Raw genomic sequence first — 27882 nt, 5'->3', positions numbered from 1 at the left:
TGTAATCCCAGCACTTTGGGAGGACAAGGTGGGAGGATCACTGGGGCCTAGGAGTTTGAGACCAGGCTGGGCAACATAGTGAGATGCTGGCTCTACAAAAAATTAAAGATTAGCTGGCCGTGATGTTGCCTGTAATCCCAGCTGCATGGGAGGCTAGGATAGCTTGAGCTCAGGAGTTTGAGGCTGCAGTGAGCTGCGATCACACCACTGCACTCCAGCCTGGGTGACAGAGCAAGATCCTGTCTCAAAAAAAAAAAAAAAAAAAGGAACAGGACACTGAAGTTAAGTAAGGCTGTGAGTATCGCCCTCATCCCCATTTTACTGATGAGAACAATGAGGCTCAGCCAGGCAGGCCTCAGACAAGGAGAAGGTGCCTCATTTGCTGGGGTCATGGGCAGTGCTGGGTGTAGGTGAGACCTTAGGGCGGATTTTATACTGTTGTGGGCCTGGCCTCTGCAGGAGGTCACTGTTGGGAAGTGATTTCAGTGAGCCTAGCTGGCCCTGAGCCAGGGGAGCCACTGCTGCCCTTTTGACACAGATGTCACAAGGATGACAAGCCTTTCCAGGAACACAGGCCCCACCTGAGGCGGTTTGAGGAGGGAGGGTGGAGGGAGAGAGGCAGTGTTTCCCTGCCAGAGAGGGGAGGCTGGGAAAGATGAGGGCTGGGAGTGGCTGGGGGTGGCCTTCTAGGGGACACAGGCAGAGCTTTCATTTCTGTGCACCCTGCGAGCGACAGCTCTGTTCCAGACCCGTGCTTTAATCAGCACTCTCGCCGGCATTGTTCATTGTCATTCTGTACAAGGGACTGGTTTTTGTTGTTGTTTGAGACAGAGTCTTGCTCTGTTGCCTAGGCTGGAGTGCAGTGGCGCAATCTTAGCGCACTGCAGCCTCTGCCTCCCGGGTTCAAGCGATTCTCCTGCTTCAACCTCCTGAGTAGCTGGGACTACAGGTGTGCACCACCATGCCTGGCTAATTTTTGTATTTTTAGTAGAGACAGGGTTTCGCCATGTTGGCACACAGGTGATCTGCCCGCCTTGGCCTCCCAAAATGCTGGGATTATAGGCGTGAACCACCGTGCCTGGCCTAGGCACTGTTTGTTCTCCTCCTGGGCCTGTGGGATGCCATGAGGCAGACGGTGATCCTGTGATTCCTGCCAGCAAGGCCCTTGTTGGAGAGAAACTGGCTTCCAGACTTCGAGTTTCAGCCACAAAGGCCTTGCCCTGATGGCAGTCAGGATGGGGGGGGCGTGGCCTATCGAACCACCAAAGTGCCTGTGGAGCCCAGGTCGGGAGAGAAGTGTGTGCTCTCTGGGTGCCCTTCTGTCCGTGGTTCTGGGAGGAGACCCTGCCTTCCTGCCTCAGTGCTGCCTGCCTTCCTGTCTCCCTCCGGCAGGTCTTGTTCCCCACTGAGCCTCAGCTTCCTGACTTGAGATCGCCAGGGTTGTGGGGAGGGGTGCTTGAAGTGAACGTATCAATACACGACGTAGATATTCGTTGGTGAAAAACAGAAGTGAGGCAGATCTGAATCTCATGAAGGGCTGATTCATCGTCTGCTCACTGGAGCCAGAGGGGTCTCCAGGGCAAATGCTACTCACACTAGCTTGGAAGATTCAGTTCTATCATTATTTTAGCTAGCTTGCTAACTGGTTTTTTAAAAAGAAGTATACTTTACTGTGTAAATAATGCATAATCATTTTGTTGAAAAATTCTATGATACGAATAAATCACAAGGAAAAAACTCCACAATATAAAATCACACCAGGTGTGGTGGCTCACGCCTGTAATCCCAGAACTTTGGGAGGCCGAGGTGGGCGGATCATGAGGTCAGGAGGTCGAGACCATCCTGGCTAACACGGTGAAACCCCGTCTCTACTAAAAATACAAAAAATTAGCTGAGCGTGGTGGCGGGCGCCTGTAGTCCCAGCTACTCGGGAGGCTGAGGCAGGAGAATGGCGTGAACCCGGGAGGCGGAGCTTGCAGTGAGCCTGGGACTGGTTTCACTGTTGTTGGCTGTTTTACTTGACACAAGTCATTTCACTTATTTGAGCCTCAATATGCTCAAAAATAAAAAGCAGATAAACCTATGAACTACCAGAGATTGTTGTGAAAATTAAATCTGCATGGTGCCAGTGTGGTGCTATGCAAATTTAGGTCTTATTGTTTTAGTTCAAAAGCGTGGGTTTGACAAGTGAGGTCCCAGGGTAACAACTGGTTTGTTTAGAGAGGCACAGTTCACTAGTTCAAAGAAATGTTGCGGGAGATGTTTTATGCCAGCCCTACCTGGGACATCTGTTGTGATATCCCCGTGTCACGCTTTATGTCATGCTCTGTGTGACGTCAAGCGAGTCAGCAGCTTTCCCTGGGACTTCAGTGCCCCAGTTTTTGTTGTTCTCAAACATGAGTCTATCCCAAACCATCAAAGAATGAGGGCCTTGAATGCAGGGCTATAGAATTGGGTTTTATCTGGGAGGCAATGGGGAGACAGAAAGATTCAGGCTAAGGAGTGTGGATGTTATCTAGGCAATGGGGAGCCCCATAAAGGCTTCAAGCAGGGAAGTGACGAGGCCAGATGTGTACTTTGGTAAGAGGCAGGCTGGCAAGGGTGTGGAGGCTGACTGAGCTGGCGGCAGGGCCCAGCCGGAAGGGATAAGATCAGGGCCCAGTGGAGGAGGGGAGAGGAAGCTGTTCCACAGAGCAGCTCTGAGAAGCAGGCTGGAAGCTGAGGTTGACACACCCTCGAAGCACCTTTGGGGTTTCCCAAGTTGATGTAAAGAGGAAACGATTACCCTCGAGAAGGCAGGGGAGTTCTTCGGCCAGTCCTGCCTGCCTTTGGCATGTGATCTTAGCAAGTAAATGTAAATTTAACCTGCTCAGGCCTCAGTTTCCTCATCTCTGAACAGGGATGAAAGGCAGAGATGTTGTGAGGATTCATGTCTGTGCAGCTGGGCTTGGGCCTGGTGCAGCCCGTATTCAGTGGCCATAACTGCTGTTTTTTAGGATTCCTATCCATCCAGTGGGAAGGATGCGTGTGTCTCCACCGCGTGGAAGGGAGGTTGTAGGATAGCCAGAACTTTGATCCATAGGGGCTGGAGTGGGAACTTAGAGGGATGGTGTCTTTGACACACTCACATGTTCAGGGAAATGTGCAGTCTATAGCGCCCATCCCCATCTCTACTCTCCCTTCCCTCATGACACCCCAGTGGGAGGCAAATGGACGCCATTATCACCTCCCTTTTACACGTGAGGGAAGGGAGACCAAGAGGAGGAAGGTAACTTGTTGGAGGTTACACAGCTGGTTGGGTGGAAGCAGGTGTGTGTGACTCAGCACATCAGAGCTCCACCCTCGCCGGGACTGCCATGTTCAGCCACTGCTCTTTTTTTTTTTTTTTTTTTGAGACGGAGTCTTACTCTGTCGCCCAGGCTGGAGTGCAGTGGCGCAATCTCGGCTCACAGCAATCTCCGCCTCCCCGGTTCAAGCGATTCTCCTGCCTCAGCCTCCCAAGTAGCTGAGACTACAGGTGTGTGCCACCACGCCCAACTAATTTTTGTATTTTTAGTAGAGACGGGGTTTCACCATGTTGGCCATGCTGGTCTCAAACTCCTGACTTCAGGCAGTCCCACCCACCTCGGCCTCCCAAAGTGCTGGGATTACAGGTGTAAGCCACCGTGCGTGGCCCACAGCATTTTACAGATGGGGAGGCCGAGGCCAGAAAGGGAAAGCCCCTCCTGCCCTGCAATACCGTGCATTTGTGGCAGAGCCAGAATCAGAACCCAGGCCTCTGACTTCCAGACCCAGTCTCTCAATGGCTACCCCACTTCATGGAATAGTAATAACTTTCTTTCCACCTTGTTTTCAGGGAAACCAGTTCCTGAAATCAGGTGTCCCATTCCAGCCTTCCCTGACTGTGTGAAGCCAGAAAGGCCTTTGGCAGCTTCTGTAAGAAAGACTGAGGATGAACAGGAAGAGGGGCAGCCTGTGAGGATGGCCACCTTTCCAGGCCCAGGTATTTTAAATTTAACTTTTTTACTTAAAGCACATTTATTTAAGGAAATGAAAATATATCTATAAGGACATTCAGCTTAGCATATAAGAGCAAAACATTGAGGCTGGGCACGGTGGCTCATGCCTATAATCCCAGCTCTTTGTGAGGCTGAGGAGGGAGGATGGCTTGAGCCTGGGAGTTTGAGACTAGCCTAGGCAACCTGGTGAGACCTTGTCTCTACAAAAAATTAAAAAAAAATTATCCAGGCATGGTGGCATACACCTGGTAGTCCCAGCTATTCAGGAGGCTGAGGTAGGGGGACTGCTTGAGCCCAGGAGTGCAAGGCTGTGGTGAGCTATGATCACACCACTGCACTCCAGCCTGGGTGACAGAGTGAGACTGCCTAAAGAAAGCAAAAATCTGGCAACAACAATGGGGGATGATAAAATTAATGTCAGACAGTCACAATAAAGTACTGTCAACAATGACATAGACATGGCCGGGCGCAGTGGCTCACGCCTGTGATCCCAGCACTTCGGGAGGCCGAGGCAGGTGGATCACGAGGTCAGGAGATCGAGACCATCCTGGCTAACACAGTGAAACCCCGTCTCTACTAAAAATACAAAAAATTAGCCGGGCGTGGTGGCGGGCGCCTGTAGTCCCAGCTACTCGGGAGGCTGAGGCAGGAGAATGGCGTGAACCTGGGAGGCAGAGCTTGCAGTGAGCCGAGATTGCGCCACTGCACTCCAGCCTGGGCGACAGAGACTCTGTCTCAAAAAAAAAAAAACAAAAAAACCCCCACAAAACAATGATGTAGACATGCGTATGTACATGAAAGCATACTCACAATATAGGGAGGTAGAAAAGTGGAAAAAAATCAGGTAACAAAACATATAAAACATCTATTACCATTTTTGTGAGCAGAAAATAAATAACTCAGTAATTGGAGGCTTTCTAGTGCCAGACACCATTCCAAGTACTGTACTTCAAAGATATTGACTCATTTAATCTTCAACTAACTATGAATTAGGTATTGTGATTATGCCCATGTTATGGATGAGAAAACTAAAGCACAGAGAGGTTAATTAACCTGGCTGAGGTCATGTACTGCCGGGTGCCTGTGTTTCACCCGTGGTCTCCCGAGTCCCCAGCACAGGTTGGCCCTGCCTGCAAGCTCTGGGCCAGATGTCTGACCATTTCTCTGTCCAATCTCCATAGGCCCCAGCCCTCACAGCCATGCAGTGGGGAATTGAGGGGTGCTTCCTGCCCACCACTTTCCTCCCCTCCATCAGTAACAGGTCTGCTGAAGCCTAGAGAGGGAGAGCAGTTTGCTTAAGGTCACACAAATAGGAAGTAATGTCTGAGCTGTGTGATTTGAACACGCACGTCCCTAACCATCGCACTCACTGCTATCCCAAAGCCTTTCAGACCACTTCAGATTTGTCTCCGTCACCTGTGCCCAGGTAAGGGATCTGGAAAAGTTTCCAAATGACAGAATGTCTCAGCCAGCAGATGACCTCCCTAGGGGAGCTGCTGCTCAGCCCAATCTCCATTCTCACTGCCTCGCCTCTGGAGTCTTGCCTCACTTCCTGTCTCCTACGGCCTCCCGAGTGATGAGCCAGAGACCCTAAATCCACGTAATCTCAGTTCACTGGTGCCGTTCCTGAAGCCAGGGGCAGCATCAGCTGAAAGGAACCTGTTTTGTGGGCTTTTGTATTAGACGGACTCATATTTGAATCCCAGTGCCACTGTTTTGTAGAAGAATTACTTAGCCTTTGTACCTCAGTTTGCTCCTCTGTAAAATGGGGAGAATAATAGACCCTCTTGCATCATGTTGTGGTAAGAAATCCTGCACCTGAGTGTTGCACCATGGAGGTGCTCATTAAATGTTATCTGAGATTATGAACATTCCAGATACTCTAGATAGGTTGAATCTAGAAAGTTAATTCTAGGCCAAGGAGTCTGGATTATTTCCTGTAGCTAAATATATATATATATATTTAAGTGCAGATCTTTGATCAGCAATGAAAGATAAGGGGAAATGGTCCTGACCAAAGGGAAAATTATAACAAAATAGGGAAATTGTAGGGGCGTGCTGGTCAGGATGGAGGAGGTAATAGGCATAGCAGTTCCTTCTGATATTCCTTATCTAGGTTACTGTAAAGAGCTGGGCGCAGTGGCTCACGCCTGTAATCCCAGCACTTTGGGAGGCCGAGGCGGGCGGATCACAAGGTCAGGAGATCAAGACCATCCTGGCTAACACGGTGAAACCCCATCTCTATTAAAAATACAAAAAATTAGCTGGACGTGGTGGCACGTGCCTGTAGTCCCACCTACTTGGGAGGCTGAGGCAGGAGAATCGCTCAAACCCAGGAGGCGGAGGTTGCAGTGAGCTGAGATCATGCCATTGCACTCCAGCCTGGGCAACAGAGTGAGACTCTGTCTCAAAATAAAAATAAAAATAAAAATAAAAATAAAAATAAAAATAAAAATAAAATAAATATCACATGTCTCTGTCAGCCTTTGCTGTTTACTTTCTTTCCTTTTTTTTTTTTTTTTTTGAAATAGGCCTTGCTTTGTTGCCCAGGCTAGATCACAGTGGCACAGTCATAGCTCACTGCAGCCTCAACCTCCCTGGCTGAAGCAATCCTCCCACCTCAGCCTCTCAAGTAGCTGGGACTACAGACGTACATCACCACAGCTGGCTAATTTTTTATTTTTGTAAAGACGGGGTCTCATTATGTTGCCCAGGCTGGTCTCGAACTCCTGGGATCAAGCGATTCTCCCACCTTGGCCTCCCAAAGTGTTGGGATTACAGGCATGAGCCACTGCACAGGGCCCTATTTACTTTCTTTCTTTTTTTGGCGGGGTATGGAATCTCTGTCACCCAGGCTAGAGTGCAGTGGCACAATCTCAGCTCACTGCAACCTTTGCCTCCCGGGTTCAAGTGATCCTCCTGCCTCAGCCTCCTGAGCAGCTGGGACTATAGGCCTGCACCACCATGTCTAATTTTTGTATTTTTTGTAAAGATGGGGTTTCGCTGTGTTGCACAGGCTGGTCTTGAACTCATGGGCTCAAGCAATCCGCCCGCCTTGGCCTCCCGTGCTGGGATTACAGGCGTGAGCCACTGCACCCAGCCCCTATTTGCTTTCTTGATGGCACTTGGAGCAAATGTGCCCAGACAGGTCAAGATGATAACTACAATCTGCAGGCAGAGACAGGAAGTTGATTGTCTATCTTTGCCTAAATTGAAAATAAGAAATCATTCATGTCATTAAATCACCCAAAGCGTGTCTTTTGGGAAAACCCCAAGGTTCCACTGAGCCCCAGAGTTCAAACTGATCAATTATCTTGAAGGATTTTGGTAGGAGTGATGGATACTGGGCCCACATCTTGACCCCTGTGATACCCTGGCTCCCCCTTGCAGTAGGTGGGAAGGAAGTGGGAAGAGACATGGAGGAGGAAAATATGTTTGTTTGTTTTGTTTTTTGAGACCGAGTTTCACTCTGTCGCCAGGCCGGAGTGCAGTGGCGCAGTCTCCGCTCACTGCAACCTCTGCCTCCTGGGTTCAAGTGGTCCTTCTGCCTCAGCCTCCTGAGTAGCTGGCACTACAGCTGTGCGCCACCACGCCCAGCTAATTTTTTGTATTTTTAGTAGAGACGAGGTTTCACCATGTTGACCAGGATGGTCTTGATCTCTTGACCACCTGCCTCGGCCTCCCAAAGTGCTGGGATTACAGGCATTAGCCACCACGCCTGGCCGAGGAGGAAAATATATGAGCAGAGGAGCCATGGACAGGCTATGAGCACCTCAGCAAAGGAGTCTCGAAGCTAGAATTCAGATAAAAGGGTTTTGAGCAGCTGAAATAACCATCACAAAGCCTTAGCTGTAGGAGAGGCCACTGGGCTATCAGAATCTGTTTACTTACTCTACACATAGTTTCACCAGCCTTGGTAAAATACCGAGTACTGCATGTGTCACAGCCTGACCTTTGTGCTTTATAAACATCAGCTCTTTTTACCTGGACAAGAAGCAGACCATTATTGCTCTTTTTACATTTGAGAAAGCTCAGAGAAGTGAGGCACGGTTCATCTGAGGTCAGATCTTGAGTAGTGCCGGAGCCAGCGCTTGAGCCGAATCTGTCTGATACTAATAAAGGAGATGGGGCAGCTGGGGGTAGACCTGCTGCCAGCATCAGGGCAGGACATAGAAGACCCTATGTCAGATACAGTGCCGCTTCTTGGACCTGCAGCGACACAGCTCGGCAGGAGGTGGTGCCTTTTGCTTGAGAAAGCAGGCATATTAGCCTCAGTAGAAAAGCAACAAAAAGGCCAAGGCAGGCGGATCACCTGAGGTCAGGAGTTTGAGACCAGCCTGGCCAACATGGCGAAACCCCATCTCTACTAAAAATATAAAAATTAGCTGAGCATGGTCTCAGGCGCTTGTAATCCCAGCTACTCGGGAGGCTGAGGTAGGAGAATCGCTTGAACCCGGGAAGCGGAGGTTGCAGTGAGCCGAGATCATGCCATTGCACTCCAGTCTGGGTGACAGAGAGAGACTCCGTCTCAAAAACAAAAACAAACAAAACAGAACAAAAAAGAAAAGCAAGAAAAAGAAAGCTTCTGGAAGGATTTCCATAGGAAATGGTTTGTTTTTTAGCTAAGTCCTGGCACTTGATCTGGCGTCAGATGAGCTGTGCCTCACTCTTGGAAACAAGATTATATAGAAGCCCCCAAGCCCCATCCATCACCATCACCCAACAAGTATCCCATCTTGTTCATCTGCTCTCCTGCCCCATCTCCCTCCCCTCCCTTAGCCATTATTTTAAAACATTTTTATATGAAAAAATTACAAACATACAAAAGCCAAGAGCATAATGACCCTCCATGTCCCCATCAGCTGGCTTCAGTAATGATCCACCCGTGGCCAACTTCTGATTACTTTGTATTGAATCCAGGGAGATTTTCGTATCCTTGATGGCAGGAGAATTCCTTCTCATTCTCCTCTCTCTGCCCTTGGACATACAATGGGGGCCTTTAAAGATTGTGGTTGTGAGTTTAACCTACCACAGATAACTACCCCAGGCATGAGGAGCCCATCAGACTAGATCCCAGAGGAGGGGAGGGCTGGGTAGGGAGAGATGGAGAGTAATGGCTGGTGGGGGGGCTGGGTAGGGAGAGATGGAGAGTAATGGCTGCTGGGTCCTGTCTGATTTTCCAGACCAGAGTCCATTCATTTTCCCCAAGACCACAGGGATAAATAAACCCAGTTAGTAGCCCTCATATGTCGCAGGAGCAGGCCTCAGGGGTTCCCCCAAACGGAGAGGCCTGGGGGAGCCTCCTGAGCAAACCCCAGGCATTAAGTCAGATAGGAAACTCATGACTTGTGTGAGGCAAGGTCTGACCTCAGACTCACTGGGCACAGAAGGACCCTGTGTGCAGTGAGAGCCCTGCCCTGTGACCAGGCATGGCAGCAGGATGGAATTCAAGTTAGTCTGGAGCAGTGGTTCCCAGAGTGTGGGGCCCACACCCGCAGTGGTGCACAGAACCTGGGTATTAGCACAAATATAGATCATGTGTAGAAGAACTAGGGACGTCATGGATATTACTGTTTAACACAAGGCTGCATACATAACACTGGAGTTAAAGTTGGTTGAAAGAAAACCGTCAAGTGACTCATAGTGAGGTGGCACAGACTTGGCCAAAAACTTGGAGACTGGATGAACGTAACTGCAGTCTGAAGGATGCGGGCCAAGGGTACTGAGCTGAGGCTAAGAGAAGGCAGGGCAAGGGTGGAGGTGGCCATCACAGAGCAGCCTTTCTGCAAGACAGGGGCCCTGTGCTGGCCAGCAGAGGCCTGTATTAGTCCAGGTCCTTGGTGAGAGGCAGACACCAAGACAGGATAGGATTTCATCAACAAGATAGGGTTTCATTAGGACAAATAGTTGCAAGAAAATGGAGAGGGAGCTGGGCAAGGCTGGGAGAGCCGTGGGACCACAGTGTGCCATTTCCGAGGAAGGCTGGGTGAGCACTTGCTGTCTTGCCTTCGGTCTAAGGCAGACTCTCCAGGGTGTCCGTTGGCCATCACAGTCCTGTCTGCCTAGTGTACCCTCTGCACACAGTGCCTGGGGAACAGCCTCTGGGAAGCATGGTCGGGATGCAGATGCAGGGATTGACCGGAGCCAGCCACAGCCAGGCCTGCAGACAGCCAAGCTCCCAGCAGCTGGGGGTCTCCAGCTCGCATTCTCCTGGCTGCTAGACTCGCACAGCAGCAGGGCAAAGATCCCAGGAATGAGGCTGAGGGCAGCCCCTTGACAGGCTCCAGACCTTTTCTCAGGTGATTTCATTTTATCAGCTATCTGTGTGGGTTAATTGTTTAGCCAGGCTGATTCTATTTTCAGTCTCGTGAAAAAAATTTTTGTTTTTTTGTTTTTTGAGACCGAGTCTTGCTCTGTTGCCCAGGCTGGAGTGCAGTGGTATGATCTCAGCTCACTGCAACCTCCGCCTCCCAGGTTTAAGCGATTCTTGTGCCTCAGCCTCCCGAGTAGCTGGGACTACAGGCACGTGCCACCATGCCCCACTAATTTTTGTATTTTTAGTAGAGACAGGGTTTCACCATGTTGGCCAGACTGGTCTCGAACTCCTGACCTCAGGTGATCCATCTGCCTCAGCCTTCCAAAGCACTGGGATTACAGGTGTGAGCCACTGTGCCAGCCAAAATAATTTTTTTTTTTTTTTTTTNTTTAATTTGAATATATATATGCTCTACTCAATATAATCCCACTGACTTGTCAGATCAAAAAAAATTTTTTTCTTTCTTGAAATGGAGTCTTGCTCTGTTGTCCAGGCTGGAGTGCAGTGGCACAATCTTGGCTCACCACAACCTCACCTCCTGGGTTCAAGCGATTCTCCTGCCTCACCGCTCTGAGTAGCTGGGATTACAGGCGTGCACCTCCATGCCCCGCTAATTTTTGTATTTTTGTAGAGATGGGGTTTCACCATGTTGGCCAGGCTGGTCTTGAACTCCTAACCTCAGGTTATCCACCTGCCTCAGCCTCCCAAAGTGCTGGGATTACAAGCCTGAGCCACCGTGCCCAGCCTAAAATAAATTTTTTAATAGCCAAAGTTCCAGATGAATCACTCCTTTCCTGATGTTGTAAGCCACAAATACCTGAAGCAGGTAGATTTATCCAGTAATCTTGGAGTCAAGCCCAGGTTCCTTTGGAAGGGTCAGGTCCCCAGTTACTCAGAAGCTGTCCTTGCCATGGGGCTCCCTGGGTATTTCCAGATGATGATGTTTGAAGCCTCTGGCCTCCGGCCGAGTCCTGCTTCTGTGTGGACCAGCCACCATGGCTCACCTCACCCACAGTCTGTGCCTCTGCTCACCCAGGAGACCCCCCGACCAGATGGCCTCATTAGTCTTCAGATTAATCTTCACGTGGGGCCTAGTGAAGAAATTTCACCCTCTTTAACCTCATGTTTAAGTGACCCTAAACTACTTGTCAAACTTTCTGTCTTGTGAATCTTGTTCACTCACTAAGGGATTAAGGGCACAGGCGCAGCCAAACATGGTGGCTCACACCTATAATCCCAGCACTTTGAGAGGCCGAGGCAAGTGGATCAAGACCAGCCTGGCCAACATGGTGAAACCCTGTCTCTAATAAAAATACAAAAATTAGCTGGCATCATGCCACATGCCTGTAGTCCCAGCTACTTGGGAGGCTGAGGCAGGAGAATCGCTTGAACCCAGGAGGTGGAGGTTGCAGTGAGCTGAGAGAGTGCTACTGCACTCCAGCCTGGGCAACAGAGTGAGATTCTGTTAAAAAAAAAAAAAAAAGAGCATAGACGCTGGAACCACTGACTGTGTGCACTTGGAAAAGTTACTTAACCTCTCCATGCCTCATTTTGCCATCTGCAAAGAGGCAATGAAAATGGTACAGTGGTACCTTATCTCCTGATTGGCATGAGGATTGGATGAGTTAACGCACTGAAAGGATTTTTTTTTTGAGACAGGGTCTCATTCTGTCTCCTAGGCTGGAGTGCAGTGGTGTGATCATGGCTCACTATAGCCTTGACCTCTTGGGCGCAAGTGATCCTCAGCCTCTCAAGTAGCAGGGACCACAGGTATACACCACCATACCTGGCTATTTAAAAAAAAATTGTAGGGCCAGGTGCAGTGGCTCATGCCTGTAATCCCAGCACTTTGGGAGGCCGAGACGGGTAGATCACGAGTTCAGGAGATCGAGACCATTCTGGCTAACACAGTGAAACCCCGTCTCCACTAAAAATACAAAAAATTAACCAGGCGTGGTGGCGGGCGCCTGTAGTCCCAGCTACTTGGGAGGCTGAGCCAGGAGAATGGCATGAACCCGGGAGGCGGAGCTTGCAGTGAGCCGAGATCGCACCACTGCACTCCAGCCTGGGTGACAGGGCAAGACTCCATCTCAAAAAAAAAAAAAAAGAAAAAAAAATCTTTTGTAGAAACGGGATCTTGTCATGTTGCCCAAGCTGATCTCAAACTCCTGGGCTGAAGCAATCCTCCTGCCTCAGCCTCCTGAAGTGCTGGGATTACAGACGTGAAGTATTTAGAACAGTGCCTGGCATGATGTTTCCTAATTTGTGTACCTAGATGTTAACTTACTACAGCCCCGGGCCCTTCTACTGCCCCACCTCTGCATGGGCTAGTTCCACTGCCCCATATCTGCTTATTGAAAACGTTTCTCCGTCTTTCAAGCCCAGGTCAGGTGCCCCTTCCTCTGTGAATCCTCCTCATCTCCCAGCCTGTTATGGTGTCTCCTCCCTCTGACCTCGCTTTCCCGTGGGATATATCCTCGGAGGATGGTTATTGCATCCCTGCCACGGTGGAGGTTTCTGGAAGCCAGGCTCGGTAGCTAGTTCACCTCTGTGTCTTTTTCTGCTCTTTGAGTAGGAGGTGAGATAGTGCAGGGCCTAGAAGTCAAACAGATTTCCGTCTGAATTTTGGCTCTACCGTCTACTGGCTGGGTGGTCCTGAGCACTGCATCTACCTCCGGTGCCTTTGTGTCTCCACTTGTCAACTGGGATGATAAATAGGCCCCAGGTCATAGGGGAGTCAGAGGCTTATCCTGAGGTGATGCTTGAGGAGTGTGTTGGCCGGCACATGGTGGGTGTCAGGAAGTGGCAGCAACAAGCGTTTGGGGAGTGAACAGGAGACTGGCATGGTTGGAGGACTAGACCAGGATCCCTCCTGTCTTCCTCCCCCAGGCTGCATCCTGACCTGCAATCCCTCCTTTCCAGGGTCCTCTCCAGCCAGAGCCCACCAACAGGCCTTTCTCCAGCCTCCTGAAGAAGATGCCCCTCATTCCTTGAGAACCAACCTCCCCACTTCTTCTGATTCAAAGGTAAATCCACCCCTCGGCTGCAGCCCCCAAGCCATGTCTCCCAGCATGTAGTTCCCTCTCTAAAATGCAATTTCTCTACCCCTTAAGACCAATTTAAGGGTGGGGAGGAGAAGGGAAATTGCCATCAAATTACCCCAAGCTTCTAAGACTGTAAGTAGAGGAGGTCAATAATAGTGGGGAGAGGGAGGGAGGGCACTTCACTGAGTACACTTCTTGTTTTTTAATTTATTATTATTTTTGAGACGGAGTCTTACTGTGCCGCCCAGGCTGGAGTGCGGTGGCACGATCTCGAGTCACTGCAACCTCCACTTCCCGGGTTCAAGTGATTCTCCTGCCTCAGCCTCCCAAGTAGCTGGGATTACAGGTGCATGTCACCACGCTGAGCTAATTTTTTGTATTTTAATTTTTTGTATTTTTAGTAGAGAAGGGGGGTCTCACCATGTTGGCCAGGCTGGTCTCGAACTCCTGACCTCAGGTGATCCACCCGCCTCAGCCTCCCAAAGTGCTTGGATTACAGATGTGAGCCACCACACCTAGCCATTATTTTATTTTATTTTTGATCTGTGGTCCCAGCTACTTGGGAGGCTGAGGCGGGAGGATGGCTTCAGCCCAGGAGGCAGAAGTTGCAGTGAGCCATGATCCTCCCACCACACTCTACCCTGGGTAACAGAGTGAGACCTTGTCTCAAAAAAAAAAAAAAAAAAAAAAAATTTTTAACCATATTGGTATAAAGATAAATAAAATCCAAGCTGGATTAAAAATGAGGACATTTCTTTGACTCTAAAAGTTCATTTATTTTCTTCTGATTTTAAAATAAATTAAAATGTTTTGATGGCTCCTAAAAGTGTTGTGAGTCTGAGACCCTTTGCATCCAGTGCCTGGGGGAGAAGCCAGCTTTGCATGAGTGTGGTTAATGAAGCTCTTCCATGTCCCAGGTGTGGTGTCACATGCCTGTAGTCCTGGCTACTCGGGAGGCTGAGGTGGGAGGATTGCTTGAGCCAAGGAGTTGGAGACTAGCCTAGGCAACATAGGGAGGCCCCATCTCTAAATTAAGAAATAGATCAGTCTTCTGTGAAGGATAATACCAACACTTTGGGAGGTTTGGGAGGTTGGGATGGGAGGATCACTTGAGCCCAGGAGTTTGAGACCAACCTGGGCAACAGTGTGAGATCCTGTCTCCACAAAAAAGTTTGTTTTTGTTTTTGTTTTTTTTTTTTTTTTGAGGAATCTTGCTTTGTCACCCAAGCTGGAGTGCAGTGGCATGATCTTGGTCACTGCAACCTCTGCCTCCCAGGTTCAAGCTATTCTCCTGCCTCAGCCTCCCGAGTAGCTGGGATTACATGCACATGCCAGCATGTTTGGCTAATTTTTTTGTATTTTTAGTGGAGACAGGGTTTTGCCATGTTGGCCAGGCTGGTCTTGAACTCCTGGCCTCATGTGATTCGCCCACCTCAGCATCCCAAAGTGCTGGGATTACAGGCATGAGCCACCGTGCCTGGCCAAAAAGTTATTTTGAGACAGTCTCCCTCTGTTGCCCAGGCTGTCTCGGCTCACTGAAACCTCTGGTTCCCCAGTTTAAGCGATTCTCCTGCTTCAGCCTCCCGAGTATCTGGGATTATAGGTGTGTGCCACCATGCCTGGCTAATTCTTGTATTTTTAATAGAGAACAGGGTTTCACCATGTTGCCCAGGCTGGTCTTGAACTTAGATGATCTGCCTGCCTTTGCCTCCCACAATGGCGAGATTACAAGTGTGAACCACTGTGCCTGGACTCTACAAAAAGTTAAAAAATTAGCCAGGCATGGTGGCACACACCTGTAGTCCCAGCTACCTGGGGGCGCTGAGATGAAAGGATTTCTTGAGCCTGGGAAGTTGAGGCTGCGGTGAGCTGACATCATGTCACTGCACTCCAGCCTTGGTGTCAAAGTGAGACCCTGTCTCAAAAAGAAATCAAAACTATGTGTGTGGCATGATACCAGTTTTGTTAAATAAATCCTAATATATCTAATAGGCCGGAAATACACCAACTTTAATAGCAGTTAAATGGATAATGGGGTTATGGATACTAATTTTCAAAAACTGTTAAGAGCATATGCAACTTTAAAAAATTTAAATTTAGGCCGGGCACGGTGGCTCGTGCCTGTAATCCCAGCACTTTGGGAGGTGGAGTCGGGCGGATCACGAGGTCAGGAGATGGAGACCATCCTGGCTAAGATGGTGAAACCCCATCTCTACTAGAAAAAATAGAAAAAATTAGCCGGACGTGGTGGCGGGCACCTGTAGTCCCAGCTACTCGGGAGGCTGAGGCAGGAGAATGGCTTGAACCCCAGAGGCGGAGCTTGCAGTGAGCCGAGATTGCACCACTGCACTCCAGCCTGAGCGACAGTGCAAGACTCTGTCTCAAAAAAAAAATTTTTTTTTAAATTTCCGTACATCTGTTTTAAAGAGAGAAGTTATTAAAAAGGGAAGCAGAACTTCTCTTTATAGGCTTATGTACACATGCAGTCTCTGGAATTCTGTTTAGAGCAGGCTTGTCTTGCTTGCCCATGGGTCGTGTGCAGCCCAGGATGGCTTTGAATGTGGCCCAACACAAATTCGTAAAGTTTCTTAAAACGTTATGAGTTTTTTTTGCAATTTTTTTTTTTTTAAAGCTCATCAGCTATCATTAGTATTAGTGTATTTTATGTGTGGCCCAAGACAATTCTTCCAGCATGGTCTAGGCAAACCAACAATTGGACACCCCTGGTTTGGTTATATGAACCTGTATCCCACTTCCCAGGAGTCTGGAACCCCATTATCCATGCTGTGTATTGGACCAAGGGTGCTGAGCTCGGCCGCTGACCAGCTGTGTGACCTCACTTTAGCTGTTTTATTTCCTCAGTGCTCACTTTTGTGAACTGAATTAAAGGAAACATCAACCATGTGCCAGGAATACTCACATCTTAGTCTTCAAAATTACTCTTCAGGGTACTATTGTTACCTTCATTTTTGCTGATGGAAAAAATTGAGGCTCAGAGAGGTTAAGTAGCTCACCCAAGGTCACAGAGCAAGATACAGACAGAGCCGGGATTTGAGCTTGGGTCTCTCCATGTCCTTTTTACAGTTTCCGTTGGATAAGATGATCCCCTCCACCCCTTCAGCTCTGTTGTTCCAAGGTCCCTTGAGGTAGCAGAGGAAACGAGATTCCATAGTAATCTCCATCTCTTCTCTCTGGGTGTCCAGGACTACAGCACCTCCATTCCTAAGCAGGAAAAACTTTTGAGCTTGGCTGGAGACAGCCTTTTCTGGAGTGAGGCAGATGTGGTCCAGGCAACTGATGATTTCAATCAAAACCACAAAATCAGCCAGGGGACCTTTGCTGATGTCTACAGAGGGCACAGGCACGGGACGCCATTCGTCTTCAAGAAGCTCAGAGAGGTGAGCGCTTCTTGGTTTCTAGTTGGGGTGGAGGCTGCAGGGGTGGGGCGGGATCTTCACGCTCTGATTTCTTTCTCCGCAGACAGCCTGTTCAAGTCCAGGATCAATTGAAAGATTCTTCCAGGCAGAGCTGCAGATTTGTCTTAGGTAAGCCTCCCCTTTGGAAAATCCTGTGTTTAATAATGATGATGGCTAACCTTTATATAGTGCTTCCTGTGTGCCAGGCATGTCATTTAGTCCTTACAAGAACCCTATAAATGTAGCTGCTATTATCACATTATTTTACAGATGGGTAAATTGAGGCACAGAGGGGTTAAATGTCTCATCCAAGGTCACACAGCTAATGAGCGGCAGAGCCAGGATTTGGATCTACCTGGTTTGGCTCCAGAGTCCATTCTTCTCCTGTGTAGCAATTCTATGTCTAGATTAGAATTATAAAGGAACCTTGGCTTACTCCAACTCCTTCCTTCCACATGGGAATAAATCTGCTTCTCTCCTTTTTTTTTTTTCTTTGTTTGTTTGTTTGTTTGTTTGTTTGTTTTTGAGACAGAGTCTTTCTCTGTCTCCCAGGCTGGAGTGCAGTGGTGTGATCTCGGCTCACTGCAATCTCTGCTACCAGGTTCAGGTGACTCTCGAGCCTTAACCTCCCGAGTAGCTGGGATTATAGGCGTGCACCACCACGCCCGGCTAATTTTTGTATTTTTAGTAGAGACGGGGTTTCGCCATGTTGGCCAGGATGGTCTCAAACTCCTGACCTCAAGTGATCTTTCCACTCTGGTCTCCTAAAGTGCTGGGATTACAAGTGTGAGCCACCGTGCCAGGCTTTATTTTTCTTTTTTAAGAGATAGGGTCTTGCTCTATTGCCTAGGCTAGAATGGCCTTGGAATGATCATAGATCACTGCAGCTTTGAACTTCTGGGCTTGCGATCCTCGCACCTCAGCCTCTGAGAAGCTGGGACTATAGGTGTGCACCCAGTTCATTTTTTTCTTTTTCTTTTTCTTTTTTTTTTGTAGAGATGGGGTCTTGCTATGTTGACCAGGCTGGTGAGCTCAAGTGATCCTCCTGCCTCGACCTCCCAAAATGCTGGGATTGTAGGTGTGAGCCACACTGTGCCCGGCCATGTGTGTGCTTTTTTTTAAAAAAAATTATTTTTCATCTGAAACACTTGTGCCTTATATTGTAGGGTATTTTAAGAAATAAAGAAAATTGAGTATCTGTTCATTCTGGAACCAGTGTTAAAAAATAAAGAAAATTAGCCGGGCGCGGTGGCTCATGCCTGTAATCACAGCACTTTGGGAGGCTGAGGCAAGCGGATCACCTGAGGTCAGGAGTTCGAGACCAGCCTGACCAACATGGAGAAACCCCGTCTCTACTAAAAGTACAAAATTAGCCAGGCGTGGTGGTGGGCGTCTGTAATCCCAGTTACTAGGGAGGCCAAGGCAGGAGAATCGCTTGAACCTGGACCTGGAAGGCGGAGGTTGCGGTGAGCCGAGATCACGCCATTGCACTCCAGCCTGGGCAACAAGAGCGAAACTCCATCTCAAAAAATAAATAAATAAATAAAATTTAAAAAAATAATAAAGAAAATTGACCAGGTATGGTGGTTCATACCTGTAATCCCAGAACTTTGATGCCGAGGCAGGAGGATTGCTTGAGCCAAGGAGTTTGAGACCAGCTTGGGCAACATAGCTGTACCCTGTCTCAACTGAAAAAAAATATATATATAAAAACATTTTTTTGGCTGGGCATGGTGGCTCACACCTATAATCCCAGCACTTTGGGAGGCTGAGGTGAGTGGGTCACTTAAGCCCAGGAGTTTGAGATCAGCCTGGGCAACATGGCAAAACCCCATCTCTACAAAAAATACAAAAATTAGCTGGGTGTGGTGGTGCATGCCTGCAGTCCCAGCTACTCGGGAGGCTGAGGTGGGAGGATCACTTGAGCCCAGGAGGCAGAGTTCGCAGTGAGCCGAGATTACGACACTACATTCCAGCCTGGGCAACAAAGTGAGTCTCTGTCTCAAAAATAAAGGCCGGGCATGGTGGCTCACACCTGTAATGCCAGCACTTTGGGAGGCCGAGGTGGCCAGATCAGTTGAGGTCAGTTTGAGACCAGCCTGGCCAACATGGCAAAACCTCATGTCTATCATACAAACATCAGCCTGGCGTGTAGGCACGCACCTGTAGTCCCAGCTACTCAGGAGGCTGAGGAATGAGAATCACTTGAGCCCAGGAAGTGGGTTGCAGTGAGCCCAGATTGCACCACTGCACTCCAGCCTGGGCAACAGAGTGAGACTCTGTCTCAAAAAAAAATTTTTTTAAAATTAATTATTTAAACAGTAAAAATTTAAACATAAAATTATAAATAAGAAAACAGAAACTATTTTTCACAGCACCTATAGATAAGCACTACTGTTTTAATATTTTGATATATTTCCTTTTTTAATTGTTAAAACTTTTTTTGTAGAGACAGGATCTCGCTATGTTGCCCAGGCTGGTTTTGAACTCCCTGGCTCAAGTGATCCTCCTGCTTTGGCCTCTGAAGTGTTGGGATTTTAGATGTGAGCCATTGTGCCGGGCCCATATTTCGATATGTTTTCTTTAATGCTTTCTCTATACATACATGTATATGAATACTCACATGTGTACATACACACACACACATAGATACCCACACACACATCTAATAAAAACTAGAAGTATGATTCCCTTTCCACTTTGGCTTAGTGCTTTCACGGAGTCAGCAGTCACTCTTTCATTCATCGATTTAGAAAATGTGAGTAGTCAAGCCCTTTTCTAGGCTCTAGGGAGTGTAGGCCAGAAGCATACAGAGCCCCTGCCTTGGGGAAGTTTATGGTCCAGTGGGGAGACATGTAAATAACTCTAATGAGTATGCAAAAGTGAGTAATACGTTGGCTTGCGGGAAGCAGAGAAGGGTGGAGGCAGAGAAGGGTGGAGCAGAGAAGGGCAGGAGGCCATTTACAATAGTCTTGGGAGGTTGAATCAGAGCCTAACCCAATCCAAGTGACCCAAGGCAGAGGAGAGGGGAATGAAGGGACATTTTAAAAGTCATTTGTGGCAGTGAATGGTGACTGATTTGATATGGGAGATAAGAAGGTTTCTAGGAAACTGGGTGGGTGGTGATGTGCCTTTCTGGGATAATAAATATGGGTGAAGAAACAGGTTTGGGACTTGTTGAGGCTAGGATGATGTTGACCTGAGCATCAGGATGCAAGCTGACGTTCAGGTCTGGAGCTTAGGATGGGGCTGGCGATAAGAGATTTGGGAATGTTCCCTATAGCAATGGGAGGTTCTTGGAGGAGCAACATGCTAAACAAGATAAGGAGTCCAGCTGGCAGAAAGAGGAAGGCAAAGGAGGGGGGTCTTAGTGAAAAGGGCCAGGACAGGGTGGTGAGAGACGTAGGAGGAGAGTCAGGAGGGAATGGTGACTGAGAACCAGCAGAAGAGGATTTCAGGAAAGAACCCCAGTCCTAGAGTCAGGCAGATGTGGGATCTGGTCCTGGCTTTACTGCTTGCTAGTTTCTGACCTTGGGCAAGTCCCTTAAGCTCTCAGTCTCTGTTTCTGGAGATGGGGCAGTTGAGGTGTCACGTGCTGCAGAGCAGTAAAGCAGGGTGAGGACCGCACTCCTTGAAGGCAAGCAGTTTTCATCTTTCCACTCGGGCCAGGCCCTTAGGGGTCAGAGCATGTGGCACCAGTAACCTGGGAGGTTACTGGTGGCCTTGGAGGAGGAGAGGGCAGAAGAGGGGTGGGACATGAGGAAGTAGATCATTCTTTCCGTCTGACTCCTCACCCCTGCACTGATGCCCGATTCCAGATGCTGCCACCCCAATGTCTTACCTGTGCTGGGCTTCTGTGCTGCAAGACAGTTTCACAGCTTCATCTACCCCTACATGGCAAATGGTTCCCTACAGGACAGACTGCAGGGTCAGGTAAGGGACTGGCTCATGGTCAGAGAATGGGACCAGGCTGCACCCAGCCGTGGGGTCAAGGGTTAAGGACTTACAGAAATTCAGAGGGGAGAGGGGCCATCTAGGTGAGACCAGGGAGACTTCAAGGAGAGAAGTGGAGCCAGGATACATAAAATCTGGTTAAGTGCTCACTTTGGCAGCATGGGTACCAAAATTGGAATGATACAGAGAAGATCAGCATGGCTCCTGAATGAGGATGACAAAATATGAAAAAGAAAAAGAAAAGCACAAAAAGATCTGATTAAACATCTTCAGGAAAAAAAATCTATAAAAAAATTTGATGAGAGGCATTTCATTCAAATCAAGAGCATGACAAGAGTATCTCACAGAACGAACTTCGTTCATTGTGGTTCCGGAGGTGTTAGCCAATGCAGTAGGACAAGAAAAAGAATTAAGAGGTAAAGAGTATGGAAAAGTAGAGGTGAATTTTTGTTATAAAATGTTCTTCTAATATATACCTATTTGCTTGTGTGTTTATGGAATATCTCTGGAAAGATACACAAGAAGCTGGTTCACTGGCTACTGCTAGGGAGGAGAACTAGGTGATTGGGGCCCAGAATAAGAAGCAAACTTACTATTAGAGTATTACATCATGTGAAGGTAATCCTTAATAAAAATTACAGTGTTTTAAAACAGGCCTCTGCTTATCGTATCCTCAAATAGAGGGGAAAGAGTTATTCCATAACAGAATTATTGCTTCCCATGGCAGAGATCAGACAAAGCAGTTATTCATGGCATACTAATGATCATTAGCTTTTCTGGGCACTCACTGTGTGCAGGTTGCTTTGATAAGGGTTTTACACAGGTCATCTCCTCCAGGCCGTGCCACAGCCAAAGCACTTTCTTCTCCCATTTTTCAAAAGAGGAATCTCTGACACATAGAGACAAAGTGAGTTGCCCAAAGGAACATAGGAGACAAGTGTCAGGCCAGAGCTTACATTGGGTTTGTCTGGCTCTAGGTTTCAGAGTTTTAGAAGAAATTAGCAGGGGTTGTCCAGGCCAGTTCTTAGTGGATGTGGGTCCTACTCCAGGGCTTCAAAAATAAGTGATGAGGCTGGGCACAGTGGCTCACTCTTGTAATCCCAGCACTTTGGGAAGCTGAGGCAGGTGGATCACTTGAGGTCAGAAGTTTGAGACCAGCCTGACCAATATGGTGAAACCCTGTCTCTACTAAAAATATAAGAATTAGTCAGGCATAGTGGCATGTGCCTGTGGTACCAGCTACTCAGGAGGCTGAGACAGGAGAATCACTTGAACCCGGGAGGCAGAGGTTGCAATGAGCTGAGATTGTGCCACTGCACTCCAGCCTGGGTGACAAAGTGAGACTCTGTCTCAAAAAAAAAAAAAAAAAAAGTGATGATTTAGCCTGGGAGAGTCAGTCTTAGAACAACAGTGGGAGCAAATGAGAGTTAGCCCTGGTGAAGTTTCCCCTAATACAGATAAAATCAGCGTAAGGCCCAGGTGCTTGGCTCTCACACACAAGCTCCCTAGCTCTTCTCCCAACCAGCCTCTTTCCGAGAGAAATTCCAGAGCAGCCACTATAATAGACATGATGAAAATAACCGCTGATTGAGTACCTACTGTGTGGCAGGTGCTATGCTAGGGGCATACCGTATATTTCCTTGAATCCTTACAGCAACCCTAAAACATAGGGATTAACATTTCCATTTTATACCCAAGGAAACTGAAGCTCAGAGACATTAAGTGTCTTTTTCCAAAATTACATAGCTAGTGCATGTCTGAACTGGGAGTTACCTCTAGATCTGTCTGATGTCAAAACCCATAGTATAGGGTGAGGCACATGGCTCATGCCTGTAATCTCAGCACTTTGGGAGAGCGAGGTGGGTGGATCACTTGAGCCCAGGAATTCGAGACCAGTGTGGCCAACATGGTCTCATGTTGGCCACACTTCCTGTATTCACGAAAAATACAAAAATTAGCTGGGAGTGGTGGCACGTGCCTGTGATCCCAGCTACTTGGGAGTCTGAGGCGGGAGAGTCACTTGAACCTGGGATTTCAAGGCTACAGTGAGCTATGATGCTGCATTCCAGTCTGGGTGACAGAGCAACACCCTGTCTCAAAACAAGCAAACAAACCAACAAACAAACAAAAACAGTGAAAAACTTGCAGTATCATGCTGAGCCCTCTGGCAGAGGACATGAAGGGCAGGAGGAGGGTCAGGAGCCGGGGACCCTGCCATCAGGACTTTGTTTTTTTTTTTTTTGAGACAGAGTCTCGCTTTGTTGCCAGGCTGGAGTACAGTGGCACAATCTCGGCTCACTGCAAGCTCCGCCTCCTGGATTCACGTCATTCTCCTGCCTCAGCCTCCCAAGTAGTTCGGACTACAGGCACCCGCCACCATGCCCAGATAATTTTTTGTATTTTTAGTAGAGATGGGGTTTTACTGTGTTAGCCAGGATGGTCTCGATCTCCTGACCTCGTGATCCGCCCGCCTCAGCCTCCCAAAGTGCTGGGATTACAGGTGTGAGCCCCTGCGCCCGGCCACCATCAAGACTTAGAAAGGTACATTGTGACTGTTTGTCCTGTTTTTCTTTCTCTTAGGGTGGCTCCGACCCCCTCCCCTGGCCCCAGCGTGTCAGCATCTGCTCAGGGCTGCTCTGTGCCGTCGAGTACCTGCATGGTCTGGAGATCATCCACAGCAACGTCAAGAGGTGAGAGAGGTGGGCTGGACCTTGCTGGGGCCTGGGCTGCAAGGGTAGAACTGGCACCTATTCCTGGCTCACCTCACCCCTGCCACTCACTCCTGTCCTCTTTGTTTTTCTCTTCCCACCTCCTCTCCTCTGCCCTCCCCTGGATGTCTTTTTCTCTGTTATGCCCTCAAAAATCAGTGTTTCCGGGCTGTGCTCTGAGTCTAATTGCTCTCAGCATGAATTCCCTACCTGTCACATTTGTCTTTCGGAGCTGCTGTTTTTCCAACAAGCCCTCCACACCTTGCTGCATCTCACCGTCCACTCAGCAGCTGGCCTGGACCCCATCCTTGAACTTTGGGCCATGTCTGCCAACCCCCTGGGATTTCGAGCTCCTTGTTCAGTGTCTTCTCTGAGACCTGTGCCTTCCTTGTGTAGCTGTTGGTGTTAGCATCTTGTCTGGAAGGCTCCTGCAGCTTAGGCCTGCATCCCTGCATCTCAGTGCCATGCACACGAGAGGGAGAGGTCCCCATCTAGGGATGGTTAGGATAGGGAGGGATTCCAAAGATACCAGAAAATTTGGCAGAACTGGCTTCATAGACACAGAACTCATATTTCTCCAAAGTTATCTTTCCATTTGACTTGTGGAAGTCCTTTCCTCTTTTCTCTCCCCGAATTTTTTTTTGTTTTTTGAGACGGAGTTTCACGCTTGTCACCCAGTCTGGAGTGCAGTGGTGCAATCTCAGCTCACTGCAACCTCTACCTCCCTGGTTCAAGTGATTCTCCTGCCTTAGCCTCCTGAGTAGCTGGGATTACAGGTGCTCGCCACCACACCGAGCTAATTTTTGTATTTTTAGTAGATAGGCTTTTACCATATTGGCCAGGCTGGTCTCGAACTACTGACTTCAGGTGATCTACCCACCTTGGTCTCCCAAAGTGCTGGGATTACAGGTGTGAGCCACCACCCCCAGCCCTCTGCCCCAATTTTTATTTAATTGCAACAATAATTGTAATAGCAGTCAAGGAAATGCAAGGGTGAGAGAGGTCACCACTGACCTACCCCGTGACTCATCAGCTGGCCTCTAGATTTTGTTTCTTTTTTCAGTTCCTGCCCACACAAATCCTTAGTCTGTAGGTTGCACCTAGGTACCAATTCACATCCTGTTCTTTACCCCTTCATTTAAATATAGTAAACATTTCACTACATTGTATACCATCATGTTTTTTAGTGTCTTGTTAATCTTCCCCTGAAGGAATTTGCCCATAATTTACTTAACCACTCCTTGCACACATGATAAAAACTTTTTTTTTTTTTTGGCCGGGTGCAGTGGCTCGTGCCTGTAATCCCAGCACTTTGGGCAGCTGAGGCAGGCAGATCACGAGGTCAGGAGATCGAGACCATCCTGGCTAACATGGTGAAACAGTGTCTCTACTAAAAATACAAAAAAAAAAAAAAAAGACAGAGTCTCGCTCTGTTGTGGAGTGCAGTGGTGCAATCTCTGCTCACTGCAAGCTCCGCCTCCCAGGTTCTTGCCGTTCTCCTGCCTCAGCCTACTGAGTAGCTGGGACGACAGGCACCTGCCACCACTCCCGGCTAATTTTCTGTATTTTTAGTAGAGATGGGGTTTCACCGTGTTAGCCAGGATGGTCTCGATCTCCTGACCTCGTGATCCGCCCACCTTGGCCTCCCAAAGTGCTGGGATTACAGGCATGAGCCACCGCGCCTGGCCAAAAAAAAATTTTTTTTTGAAACAGGGTCTTGCTCTTTTGCCCAGGCTGGAGTACAGTGGTGCAATCTCTGCTCACCGCAGCTTCCCATCTCAGCCTCCCAAGTAGCTGGGACTACAGGCATGCACCACCATGCCCAGCTAAATTTGTTTGTTTTAGTGGAGATGAGGTCTTGCCATGCTGCCCACGCTGGTCTCAAACTCCTGGGCTCAGGCGATCCTCCTGTCTCGGCCTCACGAAGTATTGGGATTACAGGCACGAGTCACTACACCTGGCCTGCACTAAATATCGGTACACATGTGGCTTAGCTTTTTCCCATTTTGGAGTATGTTCTCAGTGTTTGCTCCTGTGGGTTAGATGACTGGGTCAAATGATTTATTTTTTTTTTTTTGAGACAGTGTGTCACTCTGTTGCCCAGGCTGGAGTGCACCTCTGCCTCCTGGGTTCAAGCAATTCTCCTGCCTCAGCCTCCTGAGTAGCTGGGACTACAGGCGCCCACCACCACACCTGGCTAATTTTTGTATTTTTGGTAGAGATGGAGTTTCAGCATGTTGGCCAGGCTGGTCTTGAACTCCTGACCTCAGGTGATCTGCCCATCTCTGCCTCCCAAAGTGCTGGGATTACAGACGTGAGCCACTGTGCCTGGCTAAGAGGGATTTTTTTTTTTTTTAAACATGATCTGGGGCAGGTTTAGTCACAAAGGATGCTGGCCACTTAGACCTGAGTCAGCCATGCCAGAGCTGGGGGTTGGAACAGTTGTGGAAGAGACCGAGTCTGCACAACCTATAGGCTTGGCAAGCTGAGGCTGATCAGGGTTGGCGTCTGTGGGAATTAGGGAGGCTGCACTTCTTTGGCCACATTCCTGGGGCAGCAAGACTAATTCTGAACTCCATCTCCATTTGCTGGAGGGAGTATGCTCCTGATGTCCTCTCTTCCCCAGTCAGGGCTGCCTCAGAAGCTCCATGCTGAGGGTCTTTAGAGACCTCAACTTGCAGGAGCCGATGTTGCTCTGCCACTGTATTGTCTCCATGGCAACCTGTTGTTATCCAGCTCAAAATGAGAAGGTTCTCTCCCCTTTCGTTTCCACAGCTCTAATGTCTTGCTGGACCAAAATCTCACCCCCAAGCTTGCTCACCCAATGGCTCACCTGTGTCCTGTCAACAAAAGGTCAAAATACACCGTGATGAAGACTCACCTGTTCCAGGCGTCAGTTGCGTATCTGCCAGAGGATTTCATCCGGGTGGGGCAGCTGACGAAGCGAGTGGACATCTTCAGCTGTGGAATAGTAAGAGCGTCCTTCCCTGCTTAGACTGGGGCCCGCCCTGATTTGTCCTTCCCACAGCTCCTTTGTAAACACAGGATACGGTAGAGGCACACAGACGGGTTCCATCAAAGTTCAGCAGGGGCTGTCAAACCGTGGCCCATAGGCCACTCTGGCCTGTGGCCTATTTTGTGTGGTCTGTGAGCTAAGAGTAGTTCTACATTTATAAAGGATTATATTTTTAAACCAAAGAATATGTGATAGAGACTGAACATGCCCCACAAAAGCTCACATATTTACTGTGTGGCCTGTTACAGAAGAAATTTGCCAGCCCTTGAAGGAAAACCGCTCATGAGTATCCAGGTTCTAGTAGGCTCCAGATATCCTCTCCTGACTTCCCTAATTCCCATCAGCCATCCACCTGTCCATCCAATTGTCTATTTGTCCTTATTTGTTCATCGCTGTCCGATCATCCATCCACTCTTTAGCTGGCCATCCATTCAGCGACCGTTGACCCACCCAGCATCCCATCCTGCCACCACCACTATCCTTGTCTGCCATTGTGTTGTGCCAGGCACTAGGAATATGAATGTAACGAAAACACAGCCCTCCCCTCAGGAGCTCATGGTCTGCGTGTAGCAGTCTACAGAGTATATTTCTGTAGAACTCCAATTCCTTTGGATCTCTAGGATTGGTGGGTTAAAAGGTTTATGCCTTGACAGGCTTGGAAATATTGCATTAGGCAAAGCCAAGCAGGTTTCTTTACCACAAGATTAATTCAAGCTGGTAGGATGGTAATGAGCCTTTAATCTGGGACTTGTGAATTCACCAGAGAGGGGTATGCAGTGTTTCCCAAGCTCATTTGACTGTGGAACCTTGTTTTCTCAGAATATCTGTCCTCGTCAGTGTTCCATGGAACCCAGTCTGGGAAATGCTGCTGAGAAGAGTGACAGTCAGGTTGGCTTCAGCCAAGTGCATACAGCTGCCCTGTGGGCCTCACCCTCTCTTCTTCTCTAGCCTTGAACTCTGTACTTCCTCTCTCTGACCACAGTCTCCTGTCTACCTCTGCCACTAGAACCGTGGCCCTGAGTCACCTCTGCCCTCAGCAAGAACCCCAGATTCTGTACCCCTGTGTCTCCCAGCAGGTTCCTCTGCCTCCCTCAGCCCCACTGCGAGTTGTTCAGTGAAGCTCAGCAGGGCTAGTCCAGGCTCCTGCTCCTTTAAGAACCAGGTGGATGGGCAGGGAGTGGTGGCATACGCCTGAAATCTCAGTACTTTGGGAGGCCGAGGTTGCAGTGAGCCGAGATCATACTATTGTACTCCAGGCTGGGCAAAAGAGCAAGACTCTGTCTAAAAAAAAAAAAAAAGAGGCCGGGCGCGGTGGCTCAAGCCTGTAATCCCAGCACTTTGGGAGGCCGAGACGGGCGGATCACGAGGTCAGGAGATCGAGACCATCCTGGCTAACACGGTGAAACCCC

At 48.7% G+C, this 27882-nt stretch overlaps 1 protein-coding gene and 1 non-coding gene across 2 annotated transcripts in view; both read left to right on the top strand.

Moving 5' to 3' along the window:
• Nucleotides 1–27882, top strand: part of IRAK2 (interleukin 1 receptor associated kinase 2) — an 80024-nt gene that overhangs the window by 31452 nt on the left and 20690 nt on the right. The window contains exons 3-9 of the mRNA XM_025376471.1: nucleotides 3857–4003; nucleotides 13258–13361; nucleotides 16583–16777; nucleotides 16860–16924; nucleotides 20614–20728; nucleotides 23330–23439; nucleotides 26233–26428. Of these exons, the coding sequence (XP_025232256.1) occupies nucleotides 3857–4003; nucleotides 13258–13361; nucleotides 16583–16777; nucleotides 16860–16924; nucleotides 20614–20728; nucleotides 23330–23439; nucleotides 26233–26428 (932 nt within the window). The remainder of the gene's footprint in view (nucleotides 1–3856; nucleotides 4004–13257; nucleotides 13362–16582; nucleotides 16778–16859; nucleotides 16925–20613; nucleotides 20729–23329; nucleotides 23440–26232; nucleotides 26429–27882) is intronic.
• On the top strand, nucleotides 20892–20999 carry LOC112619854. The gene has a single exon (XR_003118352.1). It is a non-coding gene; the product is annotated as a U6 spliceosomal RNA (small nuclear RNA).

This window comes from Theropithecus gelada, chromosome 2 (assembly GCF_003255815.1).
Source record: "Theropithecus gelada isolate Dixy chromosome 2, Tgel_1.0, whole genome shotgun sequence".
NCBI classification, from domain to species: Eukaryota; Metazoa; Chordata; class Mammalia; order Primates; family Cercopithecidae; genus Theropithecus; species Theropithecus gelada.
Note: the sequence above shows the minus strand (reverse complement) of the source record. Positions and strands in the feature narration are given on the sequence as shown.